Here is a 14,679-nt window from a genome sequence, read left to right as displayed (position 1 = left end):
GTCAAGTTCTACGTATTCACTGAAGTTATAAAAGAAGCCACCCGTGCAAAAGATGCATGCTAACCTCTTCCATCCGATAGTCGTTAAAGACATACACGTAATTTCCCGGTCGTCCTGCGAACCTATGAAATACACAAAATAATGACTTTGCAAGGCACAGTATATTAAATTAAGGTGAATGAAACTCAGTGCAAATCAATATGAGAAGGCAGGGATGCACCGCTTACCGTCCCTTGAAGAAAGCCACGTAAAAGATCGGGGCATAAGCATTCATGAATTTGAGTAAGAAGGCTTTCAAGATGAGACGCTCCTCAAAGTTTGTTTCTGTTTTCGGAATCTCTGAAAGACAAAGTGACACCGTGAAAAAATATCTTCATGTGACTCAGAATATATTCATTATATTTTATTTCAATGCATGTGAGCCAAGTCTCTCTTGACAGAGAGATGTCAGACTCAGTGGTATTAACATGACCACTGTGGTGAAAGTAGGTTAGAATGCAGACATTTTAACATTGAATTTTAGAGCTTTCTCTTACACCCTTTCAAAAAAGCTTGTATACACACATACAACCTGCAAACTTCCTCACGGGATGACTGATGGGAAGGCTGGTGCATGAAAACATCAAAATTTCATAAGCCTGCCCAACATGAAGCAGCAGGCTACCCCTGCTGAAGCAGCAGGGTTAACAAAGGAACAACAACCATAACTATATTCAATTATTGTATATACATTTTTTTTACATGTTAAAGTTGATAGTTTCTTGGGAATATGTTCAAAAATTGGAAATATGATATCAGGAATGTTTAAAACAAATGACTGACTTAGCTGGATAGAACTATATATATTATAAGATATTATTATATCGATGATGAATATTAATTATACATGCGTAACACACACTCCTTTTAAAGCCGCTGTCTGAAATAAAAAGTCGATGGGCAAGTAAAGCCACATTGCTGGTCTCACCACTGTCTTATACACCTTTCCTTTCATTTTGCCTGATAGTCTTCTATCGCATGGTACCCCTGGCACTTTTCTCCACCCATTCCAACGTGCTTGAACCCGTCTCTTCACCTCTTTTCCACACTCTGCGTTGCTCTGGACTGACACACACATACACTCTGTCTTGATGCGTCTAACTTTCATTCCTCTTCTTTCCAGCCCATCCCTCCACCTCTTGATTTTCTTCAACCTGTTCCCTGCTCTCATTACAGATCACAATGTCATCTGCAAACATCATGGTCCATGGAGATTCCTGGCTAACCTCATCTGTCAGCCTGTCCATCACCACTGCAAACAAGAAGGGGCTGAGAGCTGATCCCTGATGGCGTCCAACCTCCACCTTGAACTCCTCTGTTACCCCTACAGCACACTGCACCACAGTCTCACAGTGAGCATACATGTCCTGCACCAGTCTAACATACTCCTACAATACCAGAGCTCCTCTCTTGGCGCCCTGTCATATGCTTTTTCTAGATCTACAAAAACACAATGCAGCTCCCTCTGGCCTTCTCTGTACTTTTCTATTAGCATTCTCTAGGCATGAAGCCACACTGCTGTTCACAAATGCTGACTTCTGCTCTCAGTCTAGTTTCCACTACTCTTTCCCATAACTTCATTGTATGGCTCATCAACTTTGTCCCATTAAAATTGCTGCAATTCTGCACATCCCCCTTATTCGTAAAAATGGGCACCATCACACTTCGTCTCCATTCTTCAGGCATCTTTTCACTCTCTAATATCCTGTTGAAAAAACAAGTCAGAAATTCTACCGCTGCCTCTCCCAGACACTTCCACACCTCCACAGGTATATCATCAGCACCAACTGCCTTTCCACTCTTCATCCTCTTCAATGCCTCCCCCACTTCACTTTACTAATCTGTGCTACTTTGTGGTCTACAATAGTCACCTCTTCTACCCTTGACTCTCTTTCATTTTCCACATTCATCAGCTCTTCAAAGTGTTTTATGTATAATAGGATTATGTCTACCTAGCTCAGTGAGCCACACTGCCACTGCACCGTAGATTTCATCGAGGATGAGAATAACCACCAAGTTGATTATGACCGCAGTGGCTGTCACTGTCACCCGAACATTGGATTTGGTCTCTGGGTCAGGACTCATTGCCATCAGGGCTGAAACTGTGATGCGGTAGACAATGACGCCAAACACTGCTGAGAATGTCAGTCCAAACTGGGAGGAAAGGGAGAAAATGAATTAGTCATTAACACAGCCATATCTGTGTTAAACATGCATAGCCCAGCCTTGAATAAATATTTGAACAGATACATTAATGCAGACTCATATAGGATACTTGTGAATACGTGGAAATGTACTTTAGCATATACATGTTTATTTTTAATGTAAAGTGCTTCAATCCATGCATAACAAGATACAGTAACTGGTTTGATTTATGCATACTAACCATAAAGAGAATGGAGGAAATGTTGATGCAGTAACCAGGAAGACGGTCTTTCCACGTCAATTTGTTTATAGTTACCTAATGGGAAAGAGAAAGAATACAGAGGAAGAGAAAAAATCTCAGTCACTCAAAACAGTGGAAGAAAGGGAGTTTTTTTTTTTCACTTCTCAGTAACCACTGAGAAGTGATCTGGTTAAGATTAGGAAGATCGCGTTGCCATCCTGAACCTCAAACTCTAAATGTGAGAAATATCAGAACGTGATCCCCCGTCAAACAGCTGTAAAAGCTGAATGAGAGGTCCTCCTGCAGTAGCCTTGCCATCTGTGTTCTTCGGCTTCCACAGGAAATGTGTCTTCATGTCAAGTGACATAATGGGAAAACTAGAACACAGTCTGCTCTGTAGCCTGCATTTTCAGAAGAGTTACAAATGTTCACTGAATGTAAGGTATGTCGACCACCCTCGAGTCATATGATTTACGTCTTTCCCCAAGAGATGAAACATTAGTAAATTTTTGTCACTTTCGCTGCTAGGAAGTAAGCGGGGAGTAAGCGGGGATGTTAGAAATGTGCTGAGGATTGAGAAAAACTACTTCAGTATTGCCACACCTGGATCCACACAGTGGGAAGAATTGTGATTGGAACCCGGGTTATCTATGTTATCTATGATCTGCTTCATTGGGGGTCCAAAGTTATTTTTGAGAGGCACTTTTTATGTGGTCACTTCTCAGTGTCTTAATATTTTGATTTATAAACGGAGTTTGGTCAAAGGGATGAAATGACCCAACTTTCATAGGTGCAATTTGATCAAAGATTTTTAAGGCACTTGATATCAATTAAACTTATTTGGAGATATATATATATATATATATATATACACATATAAATGTATATGTGTGTGTGTGTGTGTGTATATATATATATATATATACATACACACACACACACACACACGCACACACACACACACACACGCGCGCATACAGTATTTGATCCCCCTATGATTTGGCAAGTTCTCCCACTTAGAAACCATGGAGGGGTCTAAAATTTTCATCATTGGTGCATTTCCACTGTGAGAGACGGAATGAAAAAAATAAATTATAAAAAACAGAAATCACATTGTATGATTCTTTTTCTAACAATTTATTTGTAAATTACAGGGTCAAAAAATATTTGATCCCTTGCTTATCAGCCAGAATTCTGACCCTCAAAGGCCTGCTCCTCCGCTTTTAAAGAGTCCAACTACACTCTGCTCATCATTCTAATGGAGTAGCACTTATTTGAGGTCATTCGCTTTCTTAATGACACCTGTGCACCCCACAATCGTTCAAAAGTGTAGCTGCCAACAAGAGTAAAACCAAAGAGCTGTCAAAAGACACAAGAGACAAAACCATTGACCTTCACAAAGCTGGAAAGGCTACAGAGCAATTCCCAAGCAGATTGATGACAAAAGAAAAGTTGTTGGAGCAATTGCCAGAAAATGGAAGACGCTAATGATGACTGTCAGTGTCCCTTGGACTGGAGCCCCAGGGGAGATGTCTCCTCGTGGGATATCAATGATGCTAAGAAAGGTGAGGAATCAGCCCGGAACTATACGGGAGGAGCTGGTCAATGACCTGAAGACAGTTGGGCCTGAAGAAGGCTGTTTCCAAGGCTACTATCAGTAATACACTGAAACATAAAATCATGCATCGCACGGAAGGTTCCCATGCTTAAGTCAGCCCATGTATGCCCAAGGCCAGTCTGAAGTTTGCCAGGGACCATCCGGATGATCCAGAGGAGTCATGGGAGAAAGTTTTGTAGTCAGATGAGACCAAAATAGAACTTGGTCTTAACAACATCTGCCATGTTAGGAGGAAGAAGAAGGATGAGCATCATCCCAAGAATACCATACCTACAGTGAAGCGTGGGGGTGGAAGCATCATGCTCTGGGGGTGTTTTGCAGCACAGGGGCCAGGACAACTGCACTGTATTAAGGAGAGGACGAACGGGGCCATGATTTGTGAGATGTTCGGCATAAACCACCTTCCCTCAGTCAGAGCATTGAAGATGGGTCGTGGCTGGGTCTTCCAACATGACAATGACCCGAAGCACACGGCCAGGAAAACCAAGGAGTGGCTCCGTAAGAAACATATCAAGGATCTAGATTGGCCCAGCCAGTCTCCAGATCTAAATCCAAAAGAAAATCTTTAGAGGGAGCTGAAACTTAGCGACAGCCCTGAAACCTGAGAGATCTAGAGAAGATCTGTATAGAGGAGTGGGCCAAAATCCCTGCTGCAGTGTGTGCAAACCTGGCGAAGAACCGTTTGACCTCTGTAATTGTTAACAAAGGCTTCTGTACCAAATATTGAAATTGTTCGACTCAAGGGGTCAAATACTTATTTGACTCTGTAATTCACAAAGAAATTGTTAAAAAATCATACATGATTTCTGATTTTTAATTTTTTTCATTTTTAGATTCTGTCTCTCGCAGTGGAAATGCACCAACAATTAAAATTTCAGACCCCTCCATGATTTCTAAGTGGGAAAACTTGCAAAATCCCAGGGGGGTCAAATACTTATTGGCATGATATATTATGATATATGCCATAAATATATTTCATGGCGAAATATATTTTATGGCAATTTCGAGTTTTGAAGTGAGTTTACTGTTTGGGCAGATCGGGGAGTTGATACCAAAAAAATTCCATCTTATGATCTGAAACAGATCCCTGAAGAGGGAAGACGCATTTGGACCAAAAAACAACAAATAGCGCGAGGCCATGCTTCTGTGTAGGTGATAACACAGTGTTTTCAATGTAAAAGAACGTCAGAATATTAAGGCAGGACAACAGGCCAATACAATTTTGTTGCAAGAAAGAACAGGAAAGATGAGCACTTATTCTACATAGCGCTTTTTCAAAGATAAGAATAGAAATTTAACAACTGATGATTTGCAGCTCTCTCCAAGATACCAAAGCCGTATTTATTCATGGTATTTGGAGCTAATGTGGTCACGAATAGAAACATATTTCATAAACTTCAAAAAAGTGCGTCTAAATGATCTTGTCAATGCTTATATTTTTCATATATTATAAAGCGAATGAGGAGATGTAGAAGTTATACCTTGTTTTCAACTGGAAGCAAAAAATGTTAAATATCATCAAATTTCTCACTCACTACAACTTTCAGACTATGAAGTCAAAACTTGAAAAAAGGCAAAAACACAGAAGAACACAGACTGATCAAATCCACTCACTTAAATTGAGAAAAAAAATGACCTACTTGTGTCCAAAAGGGAAGCTGAGGTTCAACTCACCTATACATTTTATAGTACAGTTTGAAATCTCAGGAGAGGAGTAGAGCGTCTCAGCTCTGAGGTATGTGATCGCAGGCTTTGCAAACAAAGGCATAGTGGGATCTCACACACTAAAACTGCAGTAGAATAACAGTCAGCAGGCTTGTATTAAAGGCACAACTTTTCTACCATCTAGTGAGAACACTGTGCCAGTGCAGCTGGGAGTGCACACTTACACTCATCAAATACAAACACACATGCACACAAACTTCATACGAAATCTCAAGTCAAGAGTTGATAAATCATACATCCCAGGAAGCTAATATGTTTGTAGGTACAATCCCATTATTTTCGGTGCAGTTTGCTGTGCAAAGTGCACCTTGGATCCAATATTTTCAACCAGAAACCCTGACCTCTTCAAAAAAGTGCTCCTTGAACCGCTAATACAAACCTTTCAAATTACATTAAAGATACACAAAAAGTTGATAGTTGTGTATCCAGATTTGTGTCTGTCAATATTTAAAACAACAATAATCTAAATGAAAAGCAATTGTAACCCTATCAAAAAATCTAATTAAGATAAAAGGTGCTTAAATCATTTTGAGGGAAACAGGCTTGTTTCCATGTGTTGCATTGTGTATAGTCACTAGCAAAAAAATTCCCATTTTAGCAGGCAAACAGTAATACACTGCTCAAGCAAATAAAGGGGACACTTAAACAACACAATGTAACTCCAAGTCAATCACACTTCTATGAAATCAAACGATCAATTTTGGAAGCAACACTGGTTGACAATCAATTTCACATGCTGTGTAAAATGGAACAACAGGTGGACAGTATAGGCAAATAACAAGACAACCCCAATAAAGGAGTGATCTTGCAGGTGGTGACCACAGACCACTTCTCAGTTCTTATGCTTTCTGGCTGATGTTTTTGTCACTTTTGAATGCTGGTGGTGCTTTCACTCTTGTGGTAGCATGAGACAGACTGTACAACCCACACAAGTTGCTCAGGTAGTGCAGCTCATCCAGGATGGCAAATCAATGAGAGCTGTGGCAAGAAGGTTTGCTGTCTGTCGGCATAGTGTCCTGAACAAGGATGTGCTACCAGGAGATAGGCCGGTACATCATGTGGAGGAGGCCGTAGGAGGGCGACAACCCAGCAGCTGGACTGCTACCTTTGCCTTTGTGCAAGGAGGAACAGGATGAGCACTGCCAGAGCACTGCAAAATAACCTCCAGCACGCCACAAATGTGCATCTATCAGCTTAAACGGTCAGAAGCAAACTCCATAAGGGTGGTGTGAGGGCCAGACGTTCACAGGCAGGACCATGCAAGATGTCTTGCATTTGCCGGAGAACGCAAAGATTGGCAAATTCGCCACTGGCACCCTGTGCTCTTAACAGATGAAGGCAAGTTCACACTGAGCACATGTGACAGAATCTGGAGACACTGTGAAGAACGTTGTGCTGCCTGCAACATCCTCCAGCTGACGATTTTGCAGCAGGTCAGTAATGGTATGGAGTGGTATTTCTTTGGGTGGGGGGCCCACAGCCCTCCATGTGCTCGCCTGACTGCCATAAGGTATCGTAATGAAACCCCCAGACCCTTTGAGATCATATGCAGGTGCCGTTGGCACTGAGTTCCTCCTAATGGAAGATGATGCTCGACCTCATGCGGCTGGAGTGTGTCAGGAGTTCCTGCAAGACAAAGGCATTGATGCTATGGACGGGCCCACTCGTTCCCCAGACCTGAATCCAACTGAGCACATCTGGGAGATGTCTCGCTCCATCAACCAACACCACGTTGCACCACAGATTATCCAGGAGTTGATGGATGCTTTAGCCCAGGTCTGGGAGGAGATCCCTCAGGAGTCTTATCAGATGCATGGCCAGGCACACACACTACTGAGCCTCATTTTGACTTGTTTTAAGGACATATCATCAAACTTGGATGAGCCTGTAGTGTTTTTCCACTTTAAGATTTGAGTGTCACTCCAAATCAAGACCCCCACAGGTCGATAAATTCGATTTCCATTGATAATTTCTGTATGGTTTTGTTGTCAGCACAGTCAACTATATAAAGAACAAGGTATTTCAGAATATTTCATTCATATCTAGGATGTGTTATTTTAATTTGGGTTTTTTCGAGCAGTGTATGTCTCACGCTTATGTTGTGACAAATGAAACATCAAACATCTACATTTAATGCTACTGAACATTACCCGGGTTGTAAATCAAGAGTGAATATATATAGGAACAAGAGACTTCGGTGTCACCATAGTGACGGTCGCTAATCTTACCCTTGGCTTCCTGCCCAGTGTGTATCACTCCCACTCACCCGCCCTCCTGCTGTTTCTCTCAATCCCTTTACCTCTCCAAGTCTGTTATTTGTACATCTTTGTTTCCCTCTGTTTGGGATCTCTTGTGAGATTTTTTTTTCAAATGTAGTTTCTCAATCATTTTGTTTGGGAGGTATTATGGGAAATAATCCTGCCAAAGAAGCAGGTGCAGGAAGGTTTTTTTTTTTTAAACTTCAGATCAACATTTTTTCAGTGCACACATTTTCTTTTGCATTGCATGAAAGGCACATTCATAATTCCTTCCAGCCCAGTTCCACGAAGACACCCTCTACAGCCGTCAAGAAGAAAAGGCCTTGATTCATGAGTTAATCATCCGTTACTGATCAGCTTTAATAGTATGAAAACTCATAATCCATATCATTTATGAAATATACTCCTATGAGATGCTGTTTTAAATGCATTTTCCAGGTTTGGTTACCATCAGTTTGGTACCTTTTATGACTGAACATTCTGGCATCCCCTCAGCTCAAACAGCTCCTACATTAGACTTTTACAAAAATGTTACAAATTGTAACAAACAAGGAATTTGTTCAGAGATGGGCTAATGTGGCATTAAGTTTTCGTGAAGTGTTTTCCCCTGCCTGGAAATTAGGTACGAGCTAGTGCAAAGGAGCATGAGGTCCAGGAGCATGAGCATCCAGGTTTCAAGCGTGGGAAATACACTGTATGATGGCATGCTTCATCATGAAGAAATGAAATTACCAAATTTGTCCTGAAAACACAGTCTGACAGTAAACCCTCTACTAAAGGAAAAAGAAACTTGGGATCAGTGCTTAATTTTTGCAGTCACAAAAATATGTAACATTACTGGCTTTTTCTGTAGCTATGTCTTACCCATTCAGTTTCTAGCTCTGTGTTTTTTTTGTTGTTTTTCTTTATTTTCAAGCATGTGTACACTAAGTTCCCTGCACTGACACACTTCTTCTGAAAGGAGACAGACAGGGATAGATAATCTTTCATTAACAACCGCTGCCTGTCTTTAGAACAGTCCGTCTAGTCCATCTCAAATGTAACCATCAGTTGTGGAGATTAATAAAGCTCAGGAACTGCTAGGCGGATTTTCAAAAAAATATATAAATAAATAAATAACAACAATGCCAGCTCGGTCTATATCAAGAAGCAGAAGCCAGTTATTGATGTAACTCTGGGTTTACCTGAGGATATCGGATGTTATAAATGTGGTTTACTTCAAAAAGAACATGCCACCATGGATATTCAGGTTGGGAAATGTCATTGTTTCTGTTTTTACTCTTTATCACATCCAGAATGACACAGATAAAATTCGGAATATTCAACCATTCTTATCAGTAGGTCTGTTCATTAACGTTAATAGCGCCTGAGCTTGCAGAGTTTTTGTTTCTCCATTTTCTAAATTTACCACAGCGGTGGATTATTGTTGAATGAAGTATGCAGTGGCGGCCTGCCCACTTGGGATACCCAGAGTGAGAGAAGATTACTTCAGCCCAGGAGTGATAACCTGTGACTGCAGTAATTTGGTTTGATCGAGCAGAATCTCTTAACCTCTTGTGACCGTTAGCACTCCTGTGAGTGAAATTTAATTTTAATTGTTCAACAACTTTGTAACTTCTTCACCTTGTCCACAAATATGGAGACTTTTTGTGGCCACTAGAGGCAGCAAAAGCAAATTCCAGTGTAAGGTGCATTCACTGTGTAACAGGTTCCAAAATGTCCAAAACAATAAAACATCAACAGTTTTGATTCACATTATATATACATATATAGTGCAATAACTTCTATTGAGGGCACTGCAGGGGTCTCCACACGTAAAATATTATCATGTGGCACATGTTGCAGTTATTCATAGTAGGATTGAACTGGTAGGATTTATGCTGAAACCAGCTACAGCTTTACATGAAGTGTACTTTACTTGGCCAAGCGATAGCTCAAGTAGAAGTTATTTCTATAGAAAGTGCATCTGAGAGAAAAACAAACATTACATTCTTGCAATGCCTGAAATAATGTGAGAATATACGTTAAATGCTTTTCTGGATTTATCTCTGTAATCAAATTTAGATATATTAATTCCAACATTTTTAGATCACTATGGATTTGAAAATTTTTTATCTTTGGTATACAATTTTTGTAAGAAATCCACTAGAGCCAATTGAACTGCTATTCCCTTGCAAAACAAGTTTTTATATAAAGTTATGCTAGAATGTGTGTACGCTATGTCTGTATATGCAAATCTTTTAGTTTTTTGTCAAACGGTGTTCTTGGGGACTTGATTTTTTTTTTCTTTTTCATCAACATGACTCAATTTTAATTAATAATACCTCTTTCAGATATCATGGACATGCGTGTTAAGATGTACCTGAGCAGCTGAGACTGCAGAAGCCAGAGGATGGGACAGGAAGAGAAGAACAGATTAGCAGCAACCTTTGGGAGTTTAGAAGTTGAAAGGAAAGAAAGGAGAAGAGAGGAGTAAAGAGGAGAAGAGAGGAGACCAACAGAGAGGTGAGAAGAGGAGAGGTTACCGGTGTTCCTGCTGCCAAGGCAGATAGAAGTTTTTGTCTCCATCTGTCCTTCCCTGTCACTGTCCCATCCTCCTGCTTCTCTGGCTGCAAGACAAGTGAATGGGTTACCAACATGCCTGTGCAACCACGTAGATACACGCATCCACTCATGGATTATACCTTTTGAAGGCAATTAAGTTTCTTTTTACAAGTTTTCATAGTTAAAATTTGACCTAGTGTTGCTTTTGCTTGTGACATTTTGTGTGTGACAAAGGTGTGACATTTTCACTTGTTGAAATGATTGCAGCCACTAGAGAGCAGCTGTTCATCAACATTAGCTACACTGCAATAGTGAATAAGTGTAGAATGACTAAAGAATAATGAAGGGTTAACTATAATCATGCCTTATTTGTTTGCAAAATAGTCACATTGTTTCTACAGTATTCAAATTACAGTTACAATTACTGTTAGTTATTGTTTTTGTTAACTTGCTGTTTGCTTTGTGCTATCCGTTAATTAAAGAGTATAAAAGAAAGAGTGTCTGAGTGCACCTCTTATTTGGTTGCGGATTTGTTTTGACTGGTGGCAAAACCATTTTAATGGCATAAAATCATAGTGTTACTCTCAAATTATGTCAAAATAACAGAGTAACACAATGTAATGCAATTGGAGCCATAGAGAATAATTCAATAAAGTGATGGTTCACTTAATGAGCGGAGAGTTATTTCTTTCCCTAAGTAATGACTTCTGCGCTGGACTAACAATAAATCTGGAGATTTCAAGCATTTCTCCATAGGTCATCATCCATAACGACAGAATGATGTTATATTCTAGTAATTACATTTTTTTTTTTTTTAAATCCAGTCATTAATTACTGTTTCAACAGGAAAACTAATTAAAACAGATTCTATTTTAAAAGGTTGAGGTGCCCAGACGGAGTATCATTAAAAGCATGTGCTTTTTTAATGCTGGAACTCATCCCAGCTTGATTTTTAGTCCATGGCTCAGTATAAGTGAAAAGCTAGACGGTGAGTGAGGACCAAAGTCGGCTGGAGAGATCACTTACACCTGGGGATGGTTGAATATCATACAAAATGATGAAAATAAAGACTTGGCGGAATTAAATTGGGTGGAGAAATTATTATCGCCATTATGAAAATTGACACATTTGAGCTTTTCCATCAACATGACCTCCAAAATAAAGAACACTCCTGAAACTTAAATCTCCAAGGAGATATTGTAACCTCTCAAAAAGACGGGGTTGGCAGTGACCTGCTATCATGTGAATTCGTTCCTGTCTTGCTCTGGCAGTTGCGAGAGCATATGTGGGCCAACAGGACTCTGTGTGATTGACCCAATTTAGAGAGGGAATCTAGATCATTCCAAGTCATTACATTATCACATTAAGATCTGCTTCCTTCTTTGTCAAGCAAAAACAGATCATCCACCTTGGAAGAATGACTAATGCAAAATCATACATACCTCTTTTTCAGTATAAATGTGATTCTATTCAATGAAATTGTGAAGCACTAGACAGCGGGTATGTTACTCGATGCATTACCCTGGGAATTACCTTTCCAGGAGTTTGGTTGGAGAACTGGTTATCCATATGTTAATATTTCATTGTGAATACTAAAAAGAAATATTATGGGTAAATTGGTCCAGAGCACTTAACTGATAAGTGTTTCTCACATTTCTCACCTCATTCTTTTTCTTTCTTTTTTTGGCTTTCTGCTTCCGCTGCCTCTTCTGAAGGAGGATGGTCTCATATTTTGGCCGGGGGTGCTCCTGAGGGAAAATCAAAAACATAAAACCCACAAGGAGCAGCTAAACTCATACAGTAAAATGTGTGTGTGTCTGTGTGTCTGTGTGTACATATCTGTGTAGGGCAATAATGTTTATACAGCCATAATGTGGGTAAACTGCATCCCATCACGGAAAGAAAAAAAACATTAGATAAACAGCTGTACTGAGTACTTAAAAATTAGAGTATTTGTAACTTTTTGGGTGGAGTTAACAAGCTGCTCTAAGTTTTGTTACACCGGCAACCCCTCCTCTAAACCTCCTTAAGCTGTTACTTGACATTGCCCTTTGATCAACAAAACAATTTTTATATCAATTTCTACCAATTCAAAGTATTACAGTAGTAGCTACTGAATTATCCCCACAAGTGGTTTTATTATTGTTTTTTTAATTTTACCTTGTTATATTCTTCATAAATATCAGGAAAATGCCTCCACAGCATCACTGATCTGATCAATGAATATGTAAATTAAAACTGATTTGGATTTATTATCAATAAGTATAACTATTTTCAATTAGTGATTTAGCATAATTTTCCCAAATGGCTAATTCTCATATTTATTACCATGTCTTTCAGGAAATAATTTGAGTGAGCGTGGAACACTTTGTAAACCAAGTATTTCCGCTTTGTTGATGGCGGCATTTCATCGCCACATACACTGTATAAATACTGTATGTCAGTGCTTTACTATTTGTTTGTACTCACATATTAATCAATGTGTGTGTGTTTGCACGTTGTTACTGAATTATATTGTGTTTACACTTTTCTTGTATTTGTATTTCCACAAACCTCATCCTCATCAATGCCTGTCAAATCCCAGCTGAAGCTCAAACTGATCTGCCGACGCTTCCAGTGTTCCAGGAACAACACCGCTACACATACAAATACACACATCAATATGAGTGATTTTTTTTTTTTTCAATCAAACAAGCCTTTGATTTAGTGACTTTCATAGTGTACCTTTTATATATCACTGCCTCCCTAGTGATACTACTGCAGCTAGAGCAGTCAAAGGTGATTGAGAAATCAATACCATACCAAATATCCACCTATCAACATCTAAAGTGTTATCAAAGTCACTGAATTTCTCTTTTCCCTATTCTTCATTGATAAGTGAAGAGCCGATAGGCAGGGGGAGAACATGGAAACTGGGGAAGGCCTCAAAGGAATTGAACCAGGAGCCATCTTGATGTGAGTGAGGAGGGCTTTCACATTGCACAACTTCAGCGTCTCCTTTATAGTGATCGGAACAAAAGAAAGTATACTTTTATACATGTATTGCGTATTTTACCTCTTGATTTTCAACGTTTCATTTCTTCCCCTTCTCTCAGTGCTGATCAGTCCCTGCAGGACCTTTTTTGAGGGTGGAATGAGGTCACTGTCTGTCTTTATCTCTGTCTCTCTCTCCCTCTGTCTCTGTCTCTCTCTCTCTGTCTGTCTCTCTTTCTCTGTCTCTGTCTGTCTGTCTATTGCATATTTTACCTCTTGATTTTTTACATTTCATTTCTCCCCCTTCACTCAGTGCTGACCAGTCCCTGCAGGACCTTTTTTGGAGGGTGGAATGAGGTCACTCTGTCACTCTCTCTCTTTCTCTCTCTTTCCTTCTCTTCACACAGACAGACACACAAACTAACTGATACACAGACATAACCTCACCCCAGAGGGACATAAAGATGGCAAAGAAGACGGTGGCAGGGTTGTCAAAGAGGTGCGAAGCTCTGGCTGTGCCACAGGCGGTGCTGAGCTGCCAGAAGTCACAGGCTCCATCGCACAATGGACACATGGTGAAATTGAGGCGCTCGTCACACATCTCCAGACTGGAAGGGGTGGGGGGGGACAGTGACGACTAGATATAGCAATAAAAAAATCTTGAAATTATAGAACTGACAAATTATATGCACTCAAAAACAGTTGAAAACAATCTCCATGTCATTAATTGAATAATAATCTAAAATTCAGCTATTAGAAATAACCAACTCTTTAAAGAGTTAAGCATAAGACAATGATTTCTGTCTGGCCCTATTCATATCCAATGTAGCCTGAATTGTCATGACACGCACGCACGCACGCACGCACGCACGCACGCACGCACGCACGCACACACAGACACACACACAACACACACACACACACACACACACACACACACACACACACACACGCTGCCAACTGCACCCTCTCTATTCCTCCCACACATCCTTAATAAAGCCAGATACAGTGGGTAACTGGGCAATCCCTGTCTCGTGTGTTTCTGTGCATTGTGCGTGTACAGTAATGTGTTTGCAAAAGTAAGGTTAGGCAATATAACAAAAAATGTTGCTAATTTGTGACATTTTGTTCTGTTA

At 40.0% G+C, this 14,679-nt stretch overlaps 1 protein-coding gene across 2 annotated transcripts in view; it reads right to left on the bottom strand.

Moving 5' to 3' along the window:
* ano2b (anoctamin 2b) overlaps nucleotides 1-14,679 on the bottom strand; it is a 74,931-nt gene that overhangs the window by 23,265 nt on the left and 36,987 nt on the right. Inside the window, exons 13-20 of one of the 2 annotated variants that reach the window (XM_086146913.1) lie at nucleotides 13,991-14,151; nucleotides 13,124-13,206; nucleotides 12,232-12,318; nucleotides 10,552-10,635; nucleotides 2,426-2,500; nucleotides 1,992-2,193; nucleotides 228-339; nucleotides 65-122 (exon numbers count right to left, since the gene is read on the bottom strand). In XM_086146913.1, the coding sequence (XP_086003039.1) occupies nucleotides 65-122; nucleotides 228-339; nucleotides 1,992-2,193; nucleotides 2,426-2,500; nucleotides 10,552-10,635; nucleotides 12,232-12,318; nucleotides 13,124-13,206; nucleotides 13,991-14,151 (862 nt within the window). The remainder of the gene's footprint in view (nucleotides 1-64; nucleotides 123-227; nucleotides 340-1,991; nucleotides 2,194-2,425; nucleotides 2,501-10,551; nucleotides 10,636-12,231; nucleotides 12,319-13,123; nucleotides 13,207-13,990; nucleotides 14,152-14,679) is intronic. The other variant, XM_086146912.1, reaches the window with a different exon arrangement.

Source organism: Fistularia commersonii, chromosome 5 (assembly GCF_037954325.1).
Source record: "Fistularia commersonii isolate RoL2024-O1a breed Wild chromosome 5, RoL_Fcom_v1.0, whole genome shotgun sequence".
Taxonomy (NCBI): domain Eukaryota; kingdom Metazoa; phylum Chordata; class Actinopteri; order Syngnathiformes; family Fistulariidae; genus Fistularia; species Fistularia commersonii.
Note: the sequence above shows the minus strand (reverse complement) of the source record. Positions and strands in the feature narration are given on the sequence as shown.